General features: G+C 32.5%; 1 protein-coding gene across 6 annotated transcripts in view; it reads right to left on the reverse strand.

Moving 5' to 3' along the window:
• The window catches only part of LOC119645193 (RNA-binding protein Musashi homolog Rbp6), a 446,186-nt gene that overhangs the window by 16,468 nt on the left and 408,338 nt on the right, over positions 1 to 21,380 (reverse strand). For 3 of the 6 annotated variants that reach the window (XM_038045184.1, XM_038045187.1, XM_038045182.1), the window contains exons 8-11: positions 19,605 to 19,687; positions 19,353 to 19,437; positions 8,457 to 8,495; positions 8,303 to 8,386 (exon numbers count right to left, since the gene is read on the reverse strand). In XM_038045184.1, the coding sequence (XP_037901112.1) occupies positions 8,303 to 8,386; positions 8,457 to 8,495; positions 19,353 to 19,437; positions 19,605 to 19,687 (291 nt within the window). Of the gene's footprint in view, positions 1 to 5,008; positions 5,576 to 8,302; positions 8,387 to 8,456; positions 8,496 to 19,352; positions 19,438 to 19,604; positions 19,688 to 21,380 lie in introns of those variants that run through there. The other 3 variants (XM_038045186.1, XM_038045183.1, XM_038045188.1) reach the window with 2 other exon arrangements.

A 21,380-nucleotide genomic window follows, 5' to 3' on the forward strand; every position in this document is an offset into this window, starting at 1 on the left:
CCCCCCCCCCCCCCCCCCCCCCCCCCCCCCCCCCCCCCCCCCCCCCAGCGAACTAAACAACTAATAGTATTAAATTATACTACTACATCACATGAAATGTTATTGCAGATGTGAGGATTCAAATTTATGTATATATAAGTGGCCTTACTTTCTAGACGTACTTTACTACCAATATGCAAATTGCTATATATGTATATGCGACAAACAAATTTTATATTCCTTTAAATGTTTATTTAAAATTTTCATCTCTATAAAAATTAGTTCAAAATTAAAATCCATGGTTATAGGTAATTAAAATTAATTTGAGCAGAGATTTATCGCAAGTCATTCTACACAAAAACGTTGAATTGTATAAATAAAGTGGCTGCGCAACAAATGCTGCAAAATTTCCTTCGAAAGGTTCAAAGGAGACTAATTAGCTGAGAACAAAAGAAAATAGAAAGAAGTAGTGAAGTTGCGAAAAATTAGGATACCGTGAATTTTCGGCATGAAGAAATTCGATTCCATGTAGGCAAACTCGTTCACGAAATAGTGGTTAATTTCAATTTCGAATAGGAGGGCAGCCCCTTTTCGCTTCCACCAGTAGACATTGCTTGTTTCGACAAATACGGTTTTTAATAGGCGACTTATTAATCCCCGTTCGAGCCCAGCCTGCGTTGTTGCGACGATACCCGAATACAGATGGGTAATTACGTACGAAAAATTTGACTTTCGCTTTCAGCAAATTCGTGTTAAATAGTTGAAAATGAAAGTCAAAGCCAAGTTTTTCATATGTAATCAGTATCGAGGATCTTTTCCGGGTAACCATAAAAGGGTAATTATTCGTAATTTCGCACGGAATTCATGTAATTTTTAAGAGATAGCAGAAGTAGTGCCTAGCGACAGGCAATATTTTTGAATAATAAATGTAAATAATAATAATTTCGACAAAGTTGAGAACAAATTATATCAATCACTGATTGGCTCGCTCGGACATTTTGCAATAAAAAGAATAATGCTCCATGCTGTGAGCGTATGACTGCAACAAATAGAGAGAGAATATTGAGTCTTAATACAATCAAGCATCTGAAATCGAGATATAACCAAACATCAATCATCATTAATTGATAAAATCTTCGGTTGATGCTAACTGCGTGGACCTATAACAGATATATGTTTTTTTTTTGCCTGGACGCGTGTCTCTACCATTGCTTTAAGTTCCACTCGGGCGGAGTTCATGGCATTATCTTCCACAGCTAAAGAAGCGCTTTATGTCAAAAAGCTACTAAAAAGTATATAATGACATTGCCAAAATCCTGTAATCATAAACGGCGAAAAGTGTGCGATTAAGTGTCAAGCATTTAGTTACAAATCCTGTATTTTACATCAGAGATACACCCATCGATATAAAGTTCCACCACAAAAGCGTTTTGATCCAACTGGAGTATGGCAATAGCAATAGTATGACAGTAGATTTATTAATAAAAAATTTAGCAGAAAAATGCTATAAGAAATTCATCAAATCTTTAAATTTAAATTAAATTATTTAATGTACGCGGTTCTAGCTGTCGAGCAGGAACGTCAAATCTGCTAGCTCCATAGTTAGTTTGACAATTTTTCGATTACTCGATTCTTTGTAATCGATAAACCATAAAACTAGAGAATGATCATGTAACTGAGAGTCAAAAGTTTAACTTTCGTCTTTGTATTCAGCTGATTAGTAACAACGTCTGAATATAAAACCGAAAGCTAACTTTCAGCTACGAAAGCTAAATTTGTCATAGGGTGAGTGATTACTCCCCAACTGCCTGCCGTAAACGGCTGAATGCAAAGGTGAACGCTGACTCTCAATTATGTGTGATTACAACTACTACTACAACTAAGATTATCTTCTCTATAGGTCTTATTTTCTTTTTACAAGATTGAAATGCGGAATGATAAATGCTGTATGAGAGAAATAGAATTAAAGAGATCATATTTTATCTCGCTCAGTTGGTGGGAAATGAATAGTCACAAAGCTACAGAATTCACAATTAAGTTCGATATATAATTTCTCTGATCGAAGTGGAGCCGATATAAATATAAATTACGGTGATTATACTTAGAGGGCGAACAGAATGGTTGGAATGGCAGTAAAAACTGTATACAGTCGGTACTTGTCGTGCGGAATAGCTTTCCAAATGTTATTCTTAAAGAGCACGTCCATGGCGCCTACTTAGTGACGATAATGGCCAGAGATATTACTTTATTTTTAATATATCATCTTAGTTATAATCCAGAGCCCTTTGTACTAAATACACGTTTTGCATCTCCTTATCGAAGACGATTAAGCGGCAGAATTATTAACATTAACCGTTTAACCGATTTAAATTAATACAGGCAGGTGTTGCCCATGTTCAGCTGGCATGCCTTCTTATAGGAGCATCTACATTTAAACACCATAATTGAATTCCTTAAAAGTCTTCTTTTTGACAAATATGAAAAGGATCGAAGAATTTGTGGTAATTGTGGAAAGCTGGTGTAAAAACAGAAACAATGGCGAAGCGATCAAAAAGCGATCAAAATACACCCAAGCTAAAGTGAAATATTGTACATTTAGGAAAAAAAGGAGGAAAATTTGATCGATTCCATCCATATGCGGACAACATGAACACGAACAAATGCCAATGTGCAGCACGCGTATGTTCAATGTCGATATATATAAATTTCGCTTACTCTAGTAAGTGTGAGAAGCTGGGCACGAAATCACGAATCGAGGAGCATATGGAGGATGGGCTTCACCCATAATTCGTAGCGCGATTAGGTCACAGTGTGTTACCACTGCATTTTTCAAAGAAAACAAGTATTCATGTACATGTTGTAAGAGTAATTAAATTAAATGCGTTGCGTTGGAAATCATTAGATAAAAGTTAATAAGTTCTTCTTAAAAATAACCTTGGAAATCATTGAGTATTAAAGAGCACAAAAACTATAGATTAACTACAAACGATATATGTAGCTTTGAAGGACAACAAGGGTGCATTACGATTTCATCCAAGCCAATGACAATGCTAGAAACAGAAAAAATAATTTCTTTAAGCAGTTGTTTTTACAATTGTTCCCTTAACTGTACATGTTAAGGGAAATGGATTTAAGCTTTTTTTTTTTTTTTTTTTTTTTTTTGGTAGGCATAATTCTAGTCATTATCGGATCCTGTTCTCTTATATAAATGTTTCCTGATTTTACATTATCATCATATTACATGTCATAGATCGTAGCGTGACTACATTGTTATAGTGATTGTGTTTCCGAGTCATCTGGCTATAGAAATAATACTGAATGATAAACGAGTTATAAAGTAACGACATATCTAAATGTATCAGCAAATCTATCTTAGGTAAATTTTAATTTACAAAGACTTTGCAATTTTCTACTCATTACTTATAAGATACATATATATGTATATTTTCGAGACATGTTTGTTTAGCTTATAAACAGCGGAAGGAAGGACCTGTACAAAATTTGATGAAAAATCTATCTGACCGATTTTCAGGCGGATGAAAAATGTTTTTCAAAAGCAAATAAAAAAAAAAATCGTATCGTTGATTGGCGCAAAATATTTGCGATAATTACCAGTGATATAGTGATACTTAGGTTTACCAATGAAAGCCTTTATGAAGGTCTCAAATTTCTAATTCAAATCCGATTTTCTCTTTGATAATTGTCATAAAAAAAAAAAAAAAAAAAACAAAGAAAATTTAGCAAGTTATGCTCAATATATTTTGAGATATTCCGACCTCCAACGTCCACGAGTTACCGACGCGATTAATTTACTTAAGTGAGCCGCTTATCAACCACACTTTATAAAGAAATTCACGCTGAAGAAAGAAAAGCAGAGGAAAGAGATTTCTTTAGATGAGAAAGCAGCTATCTACTATATAAGGCATATATGTATGTATATGTGCATATAATTATATAAATATATATATATATGTGTACGAGGTTTAACATGTTTAACGTGTAAGTAATTATATTGCTAAAGAATTATAACTACTGAACTACATATAATGATTACTTTCTTTTCTAAATATAAATGTTAATGATGAGTGATGATGACAAGTGTTTGTAAATAATGGCTATTATTGTTAGAGAGGACGAATTAATAAAAAGATGTATATATAAATAAACGAAAAAGAATGTCCGGAACGTGTGCTCGAACGAATGACCGAACGAACGTTTAGTACGAATGCTAAATATATATACTACAACTACATGGTTATTGTTTTAGTTATTGAATTGCAAATCACGTTTTGTTGTCTCTCTCGTTTTGTGTCTCTATGTAATATAGTGCACCAAAGACATCGATGGAAAGACACGTGATGTTATAGGTTGGATCTCTACTTTGATAATAACTATTAACGTTAATTACGCTGTGGGTTATATAAATATATATATATATATATATATATATACAGATATCTGTATATAGATCTATATATATATATATATAAAGTATATAGAAAAATGTGATTTAATTAAGTATTTATTATTCATAATTGCTTTGCTAACTAACTGCCAGCTAAGCAAACTATCTATATATGTATGTAAGTAAATATTTAAGAGAATACGAGTTAACGCTAACATCTAATTGGCATTTGAAACAACAAACGTCAATTTGTCGAATATGATATTTCGTTGTAAAATATTTAAAAGTTTTCGCTTTTAATTAACTGACGTTTGAATTGCTTACACGCACAGACTACACAGACTATATGCATATTTGTTTATACGTATGTAATATATCGAAAAAACACATCACTACAATTGAGCTGAAGTTAAATATTAATAATAAGTTTGTAATAAAAAATTGCTGGATATACTTTTTTTTTTCGCTTTTTTTCTTTTTTAAATATATTTGCAAGTACATATATGTATGTAACAAAGAGAGCAAGACAGAGAGAGAGAGAGAAAGAAAGAAAGAAAGAGAGAGAGAGAGAGAGAGAGAGAGAGGAAGAAAGGAAGAAAGAAAGGAAGAGAGACATAGAGAGAGGAAGAGAGAGAGAGAGAGAGAGAGAGAGAGAGAAAGAGCGAAAAGAGTTTCTATATATTTATGCATATGTAGACAAATACAACAATACTAACAATGTTACACTACAAACGTGGTTTGGCTAAAAACAAAATTCAGCTAAACTAGTTATTGGTTCAATTTTGCTTTTGGTTTTGGCAATTGCTTTTATTTCTCTACTAAATCGATTCGATATGAACGATCGTCATCATATCAATATCAATACTCAAATAAAATTAATGGCCTTGGTGAGTGGAGCACCACCATACAGAGAGACACTGTATATTCTCTTCTCTCAGTTGTATAATTTGACAAAAACAATACTCTCTTTCTACTCAAGAACTTCGTATTAAAAGTTGTTGATGCCCAGGAATTGCGATTTAATAGCAGCTGTGCGTGTTAAAGCGGTCGCTAAAGGCAAAGTTAACGCCTGATGAGCAGCATATCCTGCTGTTGAAGGCTGGTTACCGGCACCGTTGCCAGTACCAGGCCGTCTGCCTGCATTCGTACTACACGTACCGAAACTTCTACCGATGCCACATATTGTCAAGCCTACAAAATTATACACAAATATAGGTTGTTTGCTGTTGTTGTTGTTTTTTTTTTTTCGTCTTTGCTTTTATAGTTTGGTGTGTTTACTTTGGCTGGTGGTATTGAAGATAGGATGTAGTTAGACAATGCATATATATATATATATATGCGTATATATATATATACGCATTTATATATTTGTATGCAAGCGCATATGTGTGTATGGGTAAGTGTACGAGGTATATATGTAATAAAGAGGAGGAAACGAAATAATAAAACCCTTTTTCCATTAGGCATTGAATTATGACGAAAATCAGCATTTTTTTTACTTTCATTTTTTTGTTTCACTTCATAAATAAAAATAAATATTTTTTAATTATTATTTTTATACAATTATTCAAAAATAAATAACTTAAAGAAACAATTGAGAATACATGTATATATATAATCAAAAGATTACATGGGCCTTGAAAGTAAATGCGTATATGTTAAGAGAAATAGAAAGAAGACAGTTTCAAAGCAGTTGGAGTAGAATTAGAAGATGGGGCGCTCCTTAACTAAACGTCAAGGCAATACTAATTTTACGGCATTATACCCGCAAATCTTTTTTTACACGGTCTTTTTTTACACAATTTTGAAGTAATATGTTCCATCAATGACAGAAAATACACTTTTTTTGCACGAATTTTTCATCGAACACGAACTCGAAAAAAAAAATTCCCATCTGATAATGCTTCGCGAAAACTTATGCACACAACAGCAATTGAGAGAATACTGTAGTCATAAGTCAATAGATTTATGCCCATACATGTATTGGTGTTGGAGATAGCCGACATATATGATAACATTTTTGATCCAGTTCGTAATATACATGTGCACCCTTCACCGAGCAAAGAGAAAGTTTTGCATATTGTATGTACTTATCGACCCAAATTTCACTGTATACTAATTTTAATTTGTTGTTTGTAATAAAAATGAATGGTTTTCGTATTATAATTAAGTAATGTGGATTTAATTATTTTCTTGTTTTTACGCGGTTTCTTGAAAAAATATACGCAGTTATTGCATTTTACACGATTTTTTAAAGTTATGCAATATATCATCAAATTTACCTTATGTCGTATTTGTATTTTTTACAAGGTACTTGTTTCTCATTTTGGATTTCTAAGGATCGCGTCTATCGTGTCAAAGAGAGTTGTGCGTACTTATAATACTAAATTTTGGTTTTCGCTGACACGTATATACATAATAACGTAAAACGAGAGTTTTTGAAAACAGCGAATAAGAAAGCAAAAATGTGGATGTGTAAAAGAGATAGAAAGAAGGAAAAAAGGAGAGTGTACGTGCGAAAAAAACTTAAAAAAAAAAAAAAAAAAATATATATATATATATAATACATTACGCAAACAACTAATTGATTTCAAATTTATAGGAGTTGTGTTTAATGAGAAGGAGAGTTAGCGCCTAACCGTTAATAACGCATACATGTACATACTTGGATTGTACAATCTTGCATTGAGAGCATATAGTACGGATAAAATTTTAATGCATGATGTAAGTTATCCTCATTGTTATTATTGTAATTGTCATTATTTTTATTATAATTGTGATTATTGCTATTGTTCTTATTATATTTATTACCATTTTTATTGTAATTACAATTATTATTATTATTATTATTATTATTATAATTATTGCCATTATTGTTAATGTTAATACTTTAGTTTACTACTCGTCAGCAGAGAACCTGAATACAAAAGTTTTATCGTGAAAAATGTCCGCGAATAATCCTAAATGATTTCCGCTCTTGAACGTAAATCTTGAAATATTGATTAATTGGTGAGAAAAGCAATTTTGCTTTCCTTCTTCCATTGAATTTATTTAAAGTGGACAGAATTGAATTTTTCCAATCGTTCGATTGAATGCAAAATCTTATAAACTCCTCCTATTAACGAACGTAGTAAATAAAAAACCTAAAAATATCTTTGCGTAATAGTTGTGATGAACGCGAAGGAATGAAATCAAGAAAAATATTAATATTGCACATTGATGCATACATACATAATTTTCTTATCTCTTTTAGTTTTCATCTAAAGCAATTGTTGTTTGAAGATTGATTTTCGCCATATCGCATATGTGAAGGGTTTTATTTTTCAAAGTTTTGTTTCTATTCTATTTATTTATTTATTTATTAATTTTTTTTTTTTTTTTTTGATTTTAAAAGGAAGCTTTTAGTGGGAGTTCGCTTTTAAGTGTTGCGTGTTGAATGATTCAAATTTTTGCTTTAGGATGGTTGTTTATTAGTTAATTCTCTCATTTTGTACATTTTCAAATAAAAAAAGACCTTAAAATATTTATTACGTGCATTATTCAAGCAATTGTTACACAAAAGCCAAACAAATTACTTGTCAAGTAATTAGAGAGTGTTCAGTAGGGAAATCAAAAATATATAGTGAAAGGCCAATCGGATGAAGATTTATATATATATATATATATATATATATATATGAAATGTATATATAGATATATTTATATATACACATGTATACATACTTATATTTGTACTTATATTCGTATATATATATATATATATATATATATATATTAGATATAAAGATAGAGAGAAAGAGAGAGATTTGGCGGATAGTTAGAGAGAGCGATAAAAGGGGTGAGTGTAAGTAGCGACGCGTTTGTTTTCCAATAAACTAAAGTATGTAAGCAAATTGCGAGATCATTTAATGCACTTACCAGTCGGATAGGGTAAGCCGAAGCCAGGATAACCCGAATAACCACGACCGGCTGCATAGGCCGCATAAGCTGCCGCCGGAAAACCTTTATTAAACAAATTTTAAAACAAATTTTGCTTAAATATTTCATATTGCGTAAACTAGATGAGAATTACCTTCTGGTAGTGTCCCCAGGCCCCACATAATATTGTCTGCTGGTGTTAAAAATCGTTGAAAAGGAAAAAGAAAAAATAAACATAATTATTTTTAATTTTCAATTTTTCAAAATTTGTTCAAATTTGTATTAAATGTTATTTTCGCTAATTCGTTATAAATATTTTAAATAAATGTTTAAGAAAGGAACTAAGTATATATTTTTCTCTTTTCTCTGTAAAAGCTAAACACATAAATAAAATTATATGAGAACTCTTAAAACGTCACATATAGTGTTCGCTAAGTTTCGAGTTTAATATTTTGTAACTAAAGAAAGAAGAAGAAGAAGAAAAAAAAAAAAAACGAGAAAATAAGTGAGTTTGGTGCCAGGAATGATATATGTTTAAGCAAGAAAAATTCCTTGATTTAGAAAGATAGGGGCATTTACTTATTACAACACGTCACAAGAATAAAGGTAAGAGTAATTAACTATAGTAGGTGCGATCCAGGCAAAGTTTGGAAAGCATGGTTTTTTTAGTTACTTGTTTAATAAGCTCTCGAAATCAAAACAGTATTTGATATTGTAGGGACAGACGTTTCTTGAATCTCGTAACGAGTTGAAGAAATTAATTAATGATTGAAAATATCTGTTCACTTCACTTCACGATCATATTGTAAATTGAACTAATATCTCTGACTTTGTGTCAAAACTCAGTTGAAAGCATGTTGCTAAAGATGACTCTATCTTCTTCCAAGCATTATGCCGGAAAGAATAGAGCAATTGACGGTCGGCAATGCATACAATTTCCGTTTCAAATAAGGAAAACGAACGATGGAAATTAGGTGACAGGTCATTGAACAGCAAATTTAAATGGTTAAAACACAAGAGTATATTAAACTTATTAGAAGCCTAGGGCATAGTTTATTTAGATAATTGGGAAATTATTACGGCGATAGATTGCCTTAAATTTTGACTTTTTCCTTCAAAACAACTGTATTAACATTCAGCTGAGAGTTTGCAGTTCTAGTAAGAGGATAGACTGTAGCTGTAATAGCCTAGAAAGAAAGGGCTTCTTTGGCCATTTTTTTTTTTTTTTTTGTTTTGGGTGGAAGGAAAAGTAGGAGAATAATAATATTTGAAGAGATTATCCAGCCTACCTTTAAGTATTAGAAACAAAATTAATTTTTGGAAAATTTTAAAAACTGGCAACACCGCAGCTATTCTCTGGAGACATCTTTAGTGGAAGGCGCTGTGCGGCAAACAGCGTAATTGGCACAGATTTGATTAAAAAAAGGAAACATTTAATCTACATTTTTATATCGGGTGAAACATGTTAGGGTTTTCGAAAATATTCATTTTTGTGTAATTGGCGAAGGTTTGAGTAAATAAATGCAATTTTCGATCAAAAAAAAAGTCGCTTTTTTAGAGATTGTTCCTTTGAGGATACACTAAAAAATTCGAATGCAAAAAATGAAAATTGTTCGACTTATGCTGCTTGCCGATTTCAAAAACTGTTTTTCAAGATAAGCCCGTTGAAAGATCTAACACGTGTTATAAACTTGGCCTTTTCTCACATTAGATCGCATTTATTACTTTTTTTTGTCTATTAGTCTGCGATTCCAGGGCCATAAAACTGCCCGAAGATTTGATGCTCACCACCAGCCTTTTTTGAGGTATCTGTCAAGCACCGCTCAAGTTGCTTGATCCGGTTAGTTAGTGTTGGTTTCAATGTCAAAATTATACGATTGTACCCCAATAAGCATATTCAGAACTTTAATGACTCGTTATTGAAATTATTAATCGTAATATCAGTCGCTACGTCTAAGACATTTTGCTTACGGGCAATCCCCAAACTTCAAGAAAAACATTTTTTATACGTAATGGATCAACAAAATAGGAGAAAATCGATTTTTTTCAAAAGTTTACAATGATCTATCCCCTCAAATATGATTTCCAATAATGATAGTAATGACAATAATAATCGAGTATGTGTCATTGAACTATTGTTTTAATGTGGGCTTGAATTTCCTCGCACAGGGCAAATTGAGAATCTTGAGATTTTAAATCATTAAATGCGTTCTCAGAAGATACGACAAGATGCTATTAAACGGCAACGGTTAAAGTGTTTTGTAATTAGTCGCCATTTGTTTTCTTTATAACGAACGCTTCATTCGATTTCCAGAGTGCCGGTGTGTTCTATTTGTATGCATTATAGATATGATTTTACTAACTTTATACATTGTACATATGTGGTTAGCGTAAAGCACACTATGTTGTTGTACATTTATCATTCCTGTTAACTATTCTTTCGTTAACGCATAAAAGAAAAGCAAAGAAAAAAAAAGAAAAGAAAAAATTTTGTATCTCTCTCGTTTACGCATATAATTAATCACATACACGCTCATCAATTTTTCTTACGCTTAACACTAAAATATTAAAAAAAAAAATAAATAAATATATATATATATATATGGGGTTAGTGTCTAAACACAATTTAAAATAGTTATAAATATTTTTTTTAGGTGTATGTGTGTCTGTATATGTATGCAAGTAAACAATTTGTCATTTACCAATTACTAGAGATATTATTTTTTAGCTACTTTTCTTGTGTTAAGTATGTTCGTTGCTAATAATTTAATTATATTAATTTATTGTTTTTTGCATAAAATTTTTTAACCTAAAACCTAAATTATGATAGATATTATGTAGATGAACAGAAAAAAAAAAAATTGATTTTAATACACTAAGCGTTTATTATATATGTATATGTAATTAGCTAAACACACTTATTAGCTAAACACGTTAATTGTTAATTTGATAAAAAAAGAAGAAGAAGAAGACGAAGAAGAATGTTTTAATTATTATTCTTGTTTTTCTATTTTTAATTGAAATCAATTCAAAACTTTTCTAATAAAAGTTTGCATTGAATCAAAACTAAAACTAAGTTTATATATATACATAAATATATATGTATATATGTAAGTAATCGTGTACTTTTTAGTTAAATATATGTTTTCGTTGCTCATTAGAGACACAAAGTAAACAATAATTACACACAAAGAGTCTCAAGGTATATGACAAAGAAAAGAAGAAGAGAAAAAAAAAGAAAAAAACAAGTGAGTACTAAAACTACAACTAATTTAAAATTATTTAAAACTGAATGAGAGAAAAAAGACAATAATATTTGCAAAAAAAAGAACAAAAAAAAAACAAAAATAAAAAAATCTGATAAATGTAAGCAAAAAAAGACAAATCAAGGTAAAGACAATATTTTTTCTAAATAAATGCAAAAATCCTTGATTTGTTTTGCTGATGAGTTGGTTAACTGTCTAGCTTGGCTGGCTGCTTAGTAGGTTGGTTGGTTGGTTTGGTTGGTCGGTTGATAGCTTGATAAGGCAGCTTATGTTTTTTCCCTAGGCTTTCTTTTTTTCTCTTTCTCTTTCTCTTTTTTTTTTTTTTTTCTTTTTTATTTTTTCTTTTTGCTGTTTCGTATGGCACTCCAACTTCAAGTTGCAGGTACAGCCATTTGTTGTTTGTTTAATTACTTCATCTACTGCAGTTCGTTTAGAGTATCGAATATACATAAAGTTGCTGTCTCTCTCTCTCTCTCTCTCTCTCTTTCTCGTTTTGCTTTTTCTTTTGTAATTTTTGTATATTGTTTGCATGATATGGGAAATGGAACTTTTTTCGATAGAAACTTTTTTTTGTTATTTTTTCTTGTTATTGTTTATAGAACTAATATAAATAAGTTAATTTAAAACAATAAGAGAAATCGAGAGCTTTTGATGCCCTGGTGAGTTATGTTTAATATTGAGAATGTTTGAAATTATACATGTCGAGACTTATTTTACGTGAGAAAAAAAAGAAAAGAAAAAAAAAAAACAAAAACAACAAAAAGCCAGAGCGAATGGGAAAAGAGGAAAATTAAAACTAATAAACTCTAAATAGTGCTACGCTGTTAAGTAATAAAAATTGCTTTGCGTTTGTCAAAAGATAAAAGGTTTTGTTTTTCTTTTTTTTTTTGTTTTTTGTTGTGGGCGGGAGCAGGCGGGAAATGGATAAGAGAGGGAAAAAAGGTAACGAGGAATATTTGTCATCTTTCTCTTATTTATATTCGTTTAATTTCTAATATGTATAATTTTTTTTTTATTAGGTTGACATAGATTTGTTTTGGTTTTAGTTTTGGTTTTTAATAAAATATTTTCGCTACTTTTTAACTTAAACGCTACAATTAGTATAATTAAGAATATTAAGTTAGTTCTCTGTAATTACTTGATAGCTGGGAGCCTTGTTCGCTTTACGAATTAATTACAATAATTTTTTTTCTGCTTTTTTCTTGCCGAGTTATTGTTATTTCCTCTCATATGTATAGGTATATATATAAGTAAGTGTACATATATATATATATTTATAAATAGCACTACCGACACATAATCAGCTAAATTGTTTTATATTTATATTTATTATCGTAAATCTTCTAAGTACTTGTACACATTCCGAAGTACTATTAATATTATTCATTCATTATTATTGTTATTATTATTTTTTGCTTTTTAATAACCTATTGTTTTATTTTTTTTTTATTTTTTTAAAATTTTTTTTTTTGCTTTTCTTTCGATTTTGATGTTTGTTCTCCTCGTTTGGTTTTACTCTACAAACATCTAAAATTTGTTCAAGTTATGATATAAACTACTATTTCTTTACATAAGTGTATCAACTCATTTTTGAAGGAAATTTGCTAAATTAAATGGTAACGATTACTAGGCGACTGCTTCTCGTTAAAGTGAATGTGTTTCTCAATAAAAGGGTAAAAGGAAAATTTGCCGCTTATTGTTTCATATTGAATTTGATATTTGAAAATCCATTTAATTGAACAATTTCAAGATTATTCATCTTTTCAATATTCTTATATGACTTCTAAGCTCCTAGAGATTTAATATTTTTATACTAAAAATTCAATTTACATTTACATATAAAGTTTTGTTTTTAAATAAATGAAAATAAGTAGAAAAAAGGAACAAAAACAAAAAATAATTCTTATAATTCAAATTTTTTTATCAACTAAGGAAATAATGAAAAGTAGAGGAATACTGTTATAAACGACGAAACATTTCTCCAATTACAATCAATTGTATAATTTGGAATTGTTCAATCTTTCCACCAATCACCATTACCGGCAACGGTGTCCTTAGCCTTAAAATGACGAAAATGTCACGCAATATTTAATATATATATATATATATATATATATATTAGCTTGGGGAAAAAGAAATCCATTATTTTTTCGATAGATGGCTGCACTGATAGATTTCTCGTAAAGTATGGATCAAACAATTTCAGATTTATGCTCGTTGGAAAGGTGACATTTCGCAGTAAAAAAAATTCTTTTGCTGTTTTTTGTTTGGTGCATTCAGTTGTGAGTTACAGCGTGTTAGAAATGGAAATGAACAAAGAGAAAATTCGGTACATTTTACAGTTTTTCTTTGACAGAGGCGATAATGCAAGCCAGGCGGTTAAAATTGTGAATGGTGTTTATGGTTCCGATACTGTAACAGCCAATTATGTGCAATTTTGGTTTCGTAGATTCCGTTCAGGAATTTTTGATGTTAAAGATGCACCTCGCACAGGTAGGCCGGTCGTCGAAAATGTCGATAAAATCGGAGAAATGATCGAAGTTGACCGGCATGTTAGCAGTCGTAACATCGCCCAGGAGCTAAAAATCGATCATAAAACAGTTTTAAACCATTTACACAAAGCTGGATTCAAAAAGAAGCTCGATGTTTGGGTGCCACACCAATTAACAGAAAAAAACATGATGGATCGAATTTCCATCTGCGAAGCCTTGGCCAAACAGAACGAGATAGACCCATTTCTTAAACGGACGGTGACTGGAGATGAGAAATGGATCACATACGATAACCGTGTGCGAAAACGATTGTGGTCAATGAGCGGTGAAGCACCTCAAACGGCCAGGAAGGTTTTGCTATGCATTTGGTGGGACTGGAAGGGGATTATTTATTATGAGTTGCTTTCATATGGCTAAACGCTAAATTCTGATCTCTACTGTCAACAACTGGACCGTTTGAAGATACCGATTGACCAGAAACGGCCAGAATTGGCCAACAGGAGAGGTGTCGTGTTCCACCAGGACAACGCTAGGCCACACACATCTGCAGTGACTCGCCAGAAACTTCGGGAGCTTGGTTGGGAAGTTTTAATGCATCCGTCATACAGTCCGGACTTGGCACCAAGCGATTATCATCTTTTTCTTGCATTGCAAAATTTCTTTAATGATAAAAAATTGGAATCTAGGGAGGATTGTGAAAATCGACTACTAGAGTTTTTTGCAAATAGAGACCAGGACTTCTATGAGAGAGGCATTTTGAAGTTACCTTTAAAATGGCAAGAAATCATACAACAAAACGGTGCATACTTGATCCATATCGAACAATCCGAAGCATGTTAAATAAAGTCCTGAAGTTCATATAAAAATAATGGATTTCTTTTTCCCCAAACTAATATATAGTGTTGGCCAAAAGTACTCGACAACCCTATAAAACAGGTGGAACTCGAAGAAGTTTCAGCTGGATATTGCTAAGTTAGTAAAATATTTTCGGCGCGCAACGCAAATTTGCTATTAATAGAAGTGCGGAGACTAGTTCATATAAAAACACTGGGGAAAGCGGGCAGAAACCGGGTGATCACTGAGTGCCAGCAAAGAAAACTTATTCGAGACTTTCATAAGAACCGACAAAAAAAATTCTTCTGAACTCGTTGCAGCTCTATCGAAACGTATTGGGAAGCCGACTAATTCTCGAACGGTAAGAAGAAGACTAATAGTAGCTGTAAAGCCAGCGTCTGCTTTCTGAGCCCAACAAAAAGAAGCGCTTAGAATGGATCCGACACCGACATTGTACCGAAGAAGATTGATCCAATGTTGTATGGTCCGACGAATCCAACTTTGGTGTAAATTCTTATATTATTTGTATAGAAAAACACAACAACGACTAGTTGTTGAATTCACTTTTATATGAAGTACAATCGATCTAATATTGAATATTTTTAGATATTTGGAACACCAAGTGTGATGTTTGCCAAAGATACCATCTGGATTATGTAGTGGCGACCGTCAAGCGCGGAGTCTGTATGGCTGCCCATGGGATCGATGAAACGTGCGTTTGCGAAGACCGCTATGCTAGAAATGGTGTTGAAGGCGTCGTTTATGCGCATTTTCATCGACACTAGCTTGGACGAAGCCAGATTCCTGCAATATAATACCCCATAGAAACGACGACATTGTCCTGCTGGATTAGCCGGCGCAGCTTCCAGATCTGAACCCCATCGAGCATCTTTGGCATACATAAGAGCGCAAGGGAGGGGAGCACAACATTATATCAAAGTCAGCATCAAAAAACGCGTTAACGCAACAAATTTGTATACGCAGCATGTGCCCCAAAGGATTGCCGCGGTGATTAAAGCAAACGCTTTATCCCCTTAATGTTAATTCAAATTTTTTTTTTGTTTTTAGTCCACATATGAATATGGATAGCAAAACTAGTTTTACTTTTCATTTCGAATGGGTGCTATATAGCAAATTGTGGGGTGTGTAATACTTTTGCCCCAGGCTGTATATAGTATGGAGGACATGGAGCTTAGCAGGGATGGTGATGACCTTGATCGCCAAAACCGTACCATTGATAAGACTTATCTTAACTAATTAAACATAAATTTATTATTTAGTCTAGAGAAAAGTACTCAAGATTACACTTTATTGCCATATTATGAAACCATACATATGGGGGCATAGATTTCGAAAAATATATCTACATGGTTTAAACTTGTGATTCAGTTCATTTTTAGATCAAACTATTATTATGAACCATATGTTCAAGATAGTTTTATTTATCGTATAAAGGCTTATTTTTCGTATCAAGAATTATATATGGGAGGGAGACTAAAAAATTTCTCCAAGCGATCTAAATTTTTTACATAAATTTTTTTATTTTATTAATCTTTAAAGTTACAAATTTTTTTCATATATGACGTTACGCGGTGTTCGTGTTCGTAAAAATGGTTCGCTCTAATCAATTTTCAATAAACTGCGTTCGTAGGCCTAAACGCCACAGTGTAACAAATATTGTCAAAATATCTCAAAAATTGTATACGTAAGTTGAATATGGACAGACGGATAGATAAGCTTAAATCGATTCAGAAAAATGATTCTGAATAGTTCGGTATAACAAAAATTGAGTCCATCCTAAACGATTCGGGGTGTTACATACATCCGCATAAACTCACATTTCTTTCTGAGATGATTGGATTAACAAACTGTACACCTTGAACTACTATTATGTACGTAATATAGCGTTCAATTACGATCAAACTCCAAACCGATATGTTCTTCGGACTTTTTTCTTTCTCTCTCTATCTCTCTCTCTCTCTCTCTCTCTCTCTCTCTCTCTCTCTCTCTCTCTTCCTCTCTCTCTCTCCTTTTCTCTTTCTCGTTCACTACCATTACCAACGAAAAATCGCGATATTTATGAAGAAATATGCAAGAGAAATTTAAATAGCGTAGATATCTATCAATTTTTGACGATTTTCTATACAGACAGAAAGATTTCATTTTTAGATTATTTGATGATTTATAGAAATTCGAAAGCTTACAAAATGGTTACTTCCCAATTATCATCACCGTCAAATGGAGAAATGTTTAGTTGATATTGCGACGTAACTAAGATCTTAAGTTATAAGAAAATTTTGGAAAAAAAAAAGCAATCAATTTGTTTTTGTGTTATACCTAAATTAGTCTAGTAGTACTAAGAGTTTTCCTAAGAAATACTGAGAAAAATTTAACGAGCGAATGGGGAAAGAATGATTTTAATTTAAATCGTTTGATTTGATAATGAATTCTGTGTCGTTTTTGCAAAGTAATTGAACACATTTGTACATCTCTTTATGGAAGAATGAAAGAAGAGGAAGATTACGTAGATCGATTGATTATTTAAAAGTTCTGCGACATTTGAAAATTTCACTAATGTAATTGAATAGTTTTCAATCTATGTTTTTATGGGAGGAATCATAGAAAGTTTGTTTGTTGGAGCGCATTGCAATGCTTCTGAGATAAGCGTTTTTTTAAACTGAAGAGCTTTATATAATAAATTAAGCTTTTTCTTTTCTTATTTACACAGATTGCATAAATATTTTGATTGCATTTTCTCGGTGTCCTACGTGATAAGTGATCTTGTCAAAAAGTGATGAAAGTCAGTGGTGTTGTGCAACTCATTATAAATATTTGCAAGAGTTGTTCTTGTTACGGCGTCAGAATAAACAATTATGGTGAGTAAGTTGTAAATAATTTCTTATTTTGATAAATAGTAGAAAGCTGTCATAAAAATGGAATTTAAGAATCGCTTTCCCTCTCCCTCTCCCTCTCTCTCTCTCTCTCTGTCTCTCGCTCTCTCTCTCTTTCTCTATGAAACGTGCGATCGGAATTAATTTTTTCATTTAATTACGATTATTGCTTACTGAGTATCCTCCGCGGGGGCCTGCTTCATAGGACTTAATATGGCGATGTGTCATTGAGCGAGATAATACCTTATCATGCTTAGGTGTTTAGTCAATCTCTCTCAGTATTTATTTTCGCAATATATTTACGTGTGTAAGTGGACCTTATTAGTTAATTCAAAATTCTATTCTTTTAGTTGTTTGTTTGTTTCATTTTTTTTTTTTTTTTTTTTTTTTTTGATTTTCTTTTCCTTCAACTCTTCTCATCTTAGGAAATACATACACATACACACAAATATAAATATATGTATATATATACATATATATGTGTACGTATGTATCTATATATGTACGTATGTGAATATTATTGATTAATTGGTTAATTACATATTATTACTGTTTATATAAACTAACCTAGAAATGTTATTAATTTCAATTAAATTTCACTGAATATAATTAATGTATATACGTTTGTAGATATGTATGTGTTCGAACTTGTTTTCGTTTTAATATATTATATGCTCTTTTTTGTTGCTGTTACTGCTTTACTCTTAAGTGGAATGAGAGAAATGTAGTTTGCGCGAAATAAAATATGAAAGAAAAAGAAACAAAAAGAAAAAAAAAAAGAAGAAGACGAGGAACATAACGGAAGCGTGTTATTTGCTAAATTATGGACGTGTTATTTGTGTTATGACCGTTGTGGGTGATGGTCAGATTCCCAAGGTATTGGCCCCCGGCAATTGATACAACGTTGCTGTGGGTACCTCGAGGCTGGGTACCGACAACAAATCGCTTAACGGATATGTAAGAGTAGCCGTGGGCCTTAGGTGAGCTTGCGCTGTAGGAGCTGCAGCTGCGGCGGCAGCAGCTAAAGTGCTTGTAGCACTGGGCGGACGTAATTGAGTGGCAGCTGCTGCAGCCAGTAAACGTTTATAGCCCATCATGGCAGCCGCATCGTATAATGCTGATGCCTGCGAATTGGTGGCTGCAGCAGCTGCTGCGTAATGCAAAAGTGATGGTCCTGTCAGAGAGGTCGGAGCGGCAGCGGTCGCCAATGGTATAATTGTGTGAGTGGGTGCAGCTCCGGCAGCTGCAGCTACTACAGCATTAGCTAAATTTTGTTGTTGTTGTTGTTGTTGTTGTTGCTGCTGATTGGCGGCAGCAGCAGCAGCAGCGGCCGCAGCAGCAGCCGCTGAAAAGTGTGCGGGCAATGGGTATGGAGTGTAACGAATCGATGTTGATGTTGAGGGAGTACCGCCAGTGCCGGTGTTGGAGAAAACACCAGCATGCGGGTGACTGTGATGATGAGGTGTACCGGTGGCAGCGGCAGCCGCTGCGGCTAAACTACTACCGATTACACCAGCACTACCAGCACCGGGATTAGTAGTACTATTGCCCCAAACTACCAACTCACCGTAAGCAGAACGGCCGGCAGCACGAGTTTTAGCCAAATTGGCTGGCAACATCACCTCCTTCGGCTGGGCCTTCTTGCATTCGACCTGTGCAACATAAATAAAAAAAAATTTTCAACAAGAACGTGCCATATATATATGTATATATACTCATAAAATCAGCAAACTTTCCAAGTAATATATATATATATATATATATATATATATAATATTTATATAGGTAGCAGCATAAAGAATGCAAGGTACATACTTACCATTTTATTGTTTATCTCATGGAAATGAATTTCACAAACTTTATCTACCACTTCTTCACTCTGAAATGTAACGAAGCCAAAACCTGCAAAGTTTAAGAAAACAGAGAAATTTATTCGATGCGGTACGAAAAATAAGAGTACGTCATGTGTGCAAAAAGCGCAAAACATTGTAAGCAAAGTTTACATATTTAACTTCAAAAAAACGAATGTCAACCAAATTAATAAATTAATGACTGGCTTTTGTATGACCAATCTAGAACTCTGACTTTAACTTTGCTGCATTCAGTTATGGTCGGTGGCTCTCTCTCTCCGTTTAGTGCGCCTAGTTGATGAATGTTTTTCTTTCATTCCAATTTAAGTTTCTGACTCATTTCGGTGGTTACCTAAATTCGCTCATAATATAATGCTTTGTACATTGCCATGAATGGTTCGGCAACTTTGCAACAGCATGCACCACTAACTGTTGAGGACGATGCCGGTAATAATGATGATGATAATAATGCCTATGATTTGGTAATCGGATGTGTGCATGTCGACTGTGTCTGCTGTTTGGATTTACGGCTCTACAGAAAATGTCCTCAATTCTTTTCTACTCTGTTGTTTTTTTTTCTTTGTCTAAATTGCTAAGTTTATGACTTTAGTTTCGGCTATGAACTTTCAACGACTAGACCACATACTATAATATGAAATTGTTGCCCTGACTGTTGTTACTGCTGTTCTATACTCATAAGCTGAAGCAAAAGGCATAGAAGTTGAATAAAGTTAAACTTTTTCTTGAAACGGAAAAGTTGTTTGTTATTAACTTGTGGAATAGAAGTATAAATGAGTTTATGAATGAAGAGAGGAAAGGAAAGTGATACAGGCAAAAAGAAACATTGAATATGTAACATACAGATAAGGATGAAATCTACTGATAATAATGCTGACAGAAGAATGTCCTGAAGAATCAGTTTAATCTGCCATGCTTTTATTATTATTATTATTATTATTATTACAATTACTATTAAACACTATTGTTTTTACAGAATTGAAAATTCATTTTTAATGAAACCTATCACCGAAAAAAGAGGAAAATCATAAGAGTATAGTATGAACTTTACCAGAAGCGATCACGCAAAAGGACTTTATAAGCAAATATTAAATACGTTACTGGGTTTTAAAAAATAAACAAATCAGTTTAAATGTGTAAAAGTTAGGAATTTCCTAAAATATATAGAAAGACCCAATATAACCTTTAATTTAATGAAACAAACGTTTGACGTTCGTCAATGGTGAAGAACGTCAAACTGTTGTTAAGATTAGTTCTTGACAAATAAAAGAAAATCTGAATCATTTTCATTGTATTCCTTTGACCGTTTGTGTGCCGTTCTTTCCCTCTCACAAATTAATTAACTTAATTAAAATTACTGTGAAATTTCATGCAGTTCCATTTAGGACGGCTCCTTGCCGAATCTTTTGATAATAAAAAGGCGGAAAATTTTGAAACATTTTCATTAATTCCATTTCAGATCGTAAAATGGACATCGATCGAAAAGAATCGATGATATGTTTACCGCGTAACTCATTTGTGATAGATTACGAACATATTCTTGCAATCGTTGCAATGCTATACGATGAAAAATGTAAATCTGGAGATTCATTGTTCATTGGACAAGGAGCATAGGTATCGCAGGTGTACATAGTTTTATTATTGCATAAAGTCAATTACTAGTCAACGCATTATGAAATCTATCGCGTGAATGCTACTGGGATGCATTTTGCGCTGCTTGGCTGTAA

This window comes from Glossina fuscipes, unplaced genomic scaffold (assembly GCF_014805625.2).
Source record: "Glossina fuscipes isolate IAEA_lab_2018 unplaced genomic scaffold, Yale_Gfus_2 1, whole genome shotgun sequence".
Lineage (NCBI taxonomy): Eukaryota > Metazoa > Arthropoda > Insecta > Diptera > Glossinidae > Glossina > Glossina fuscipes.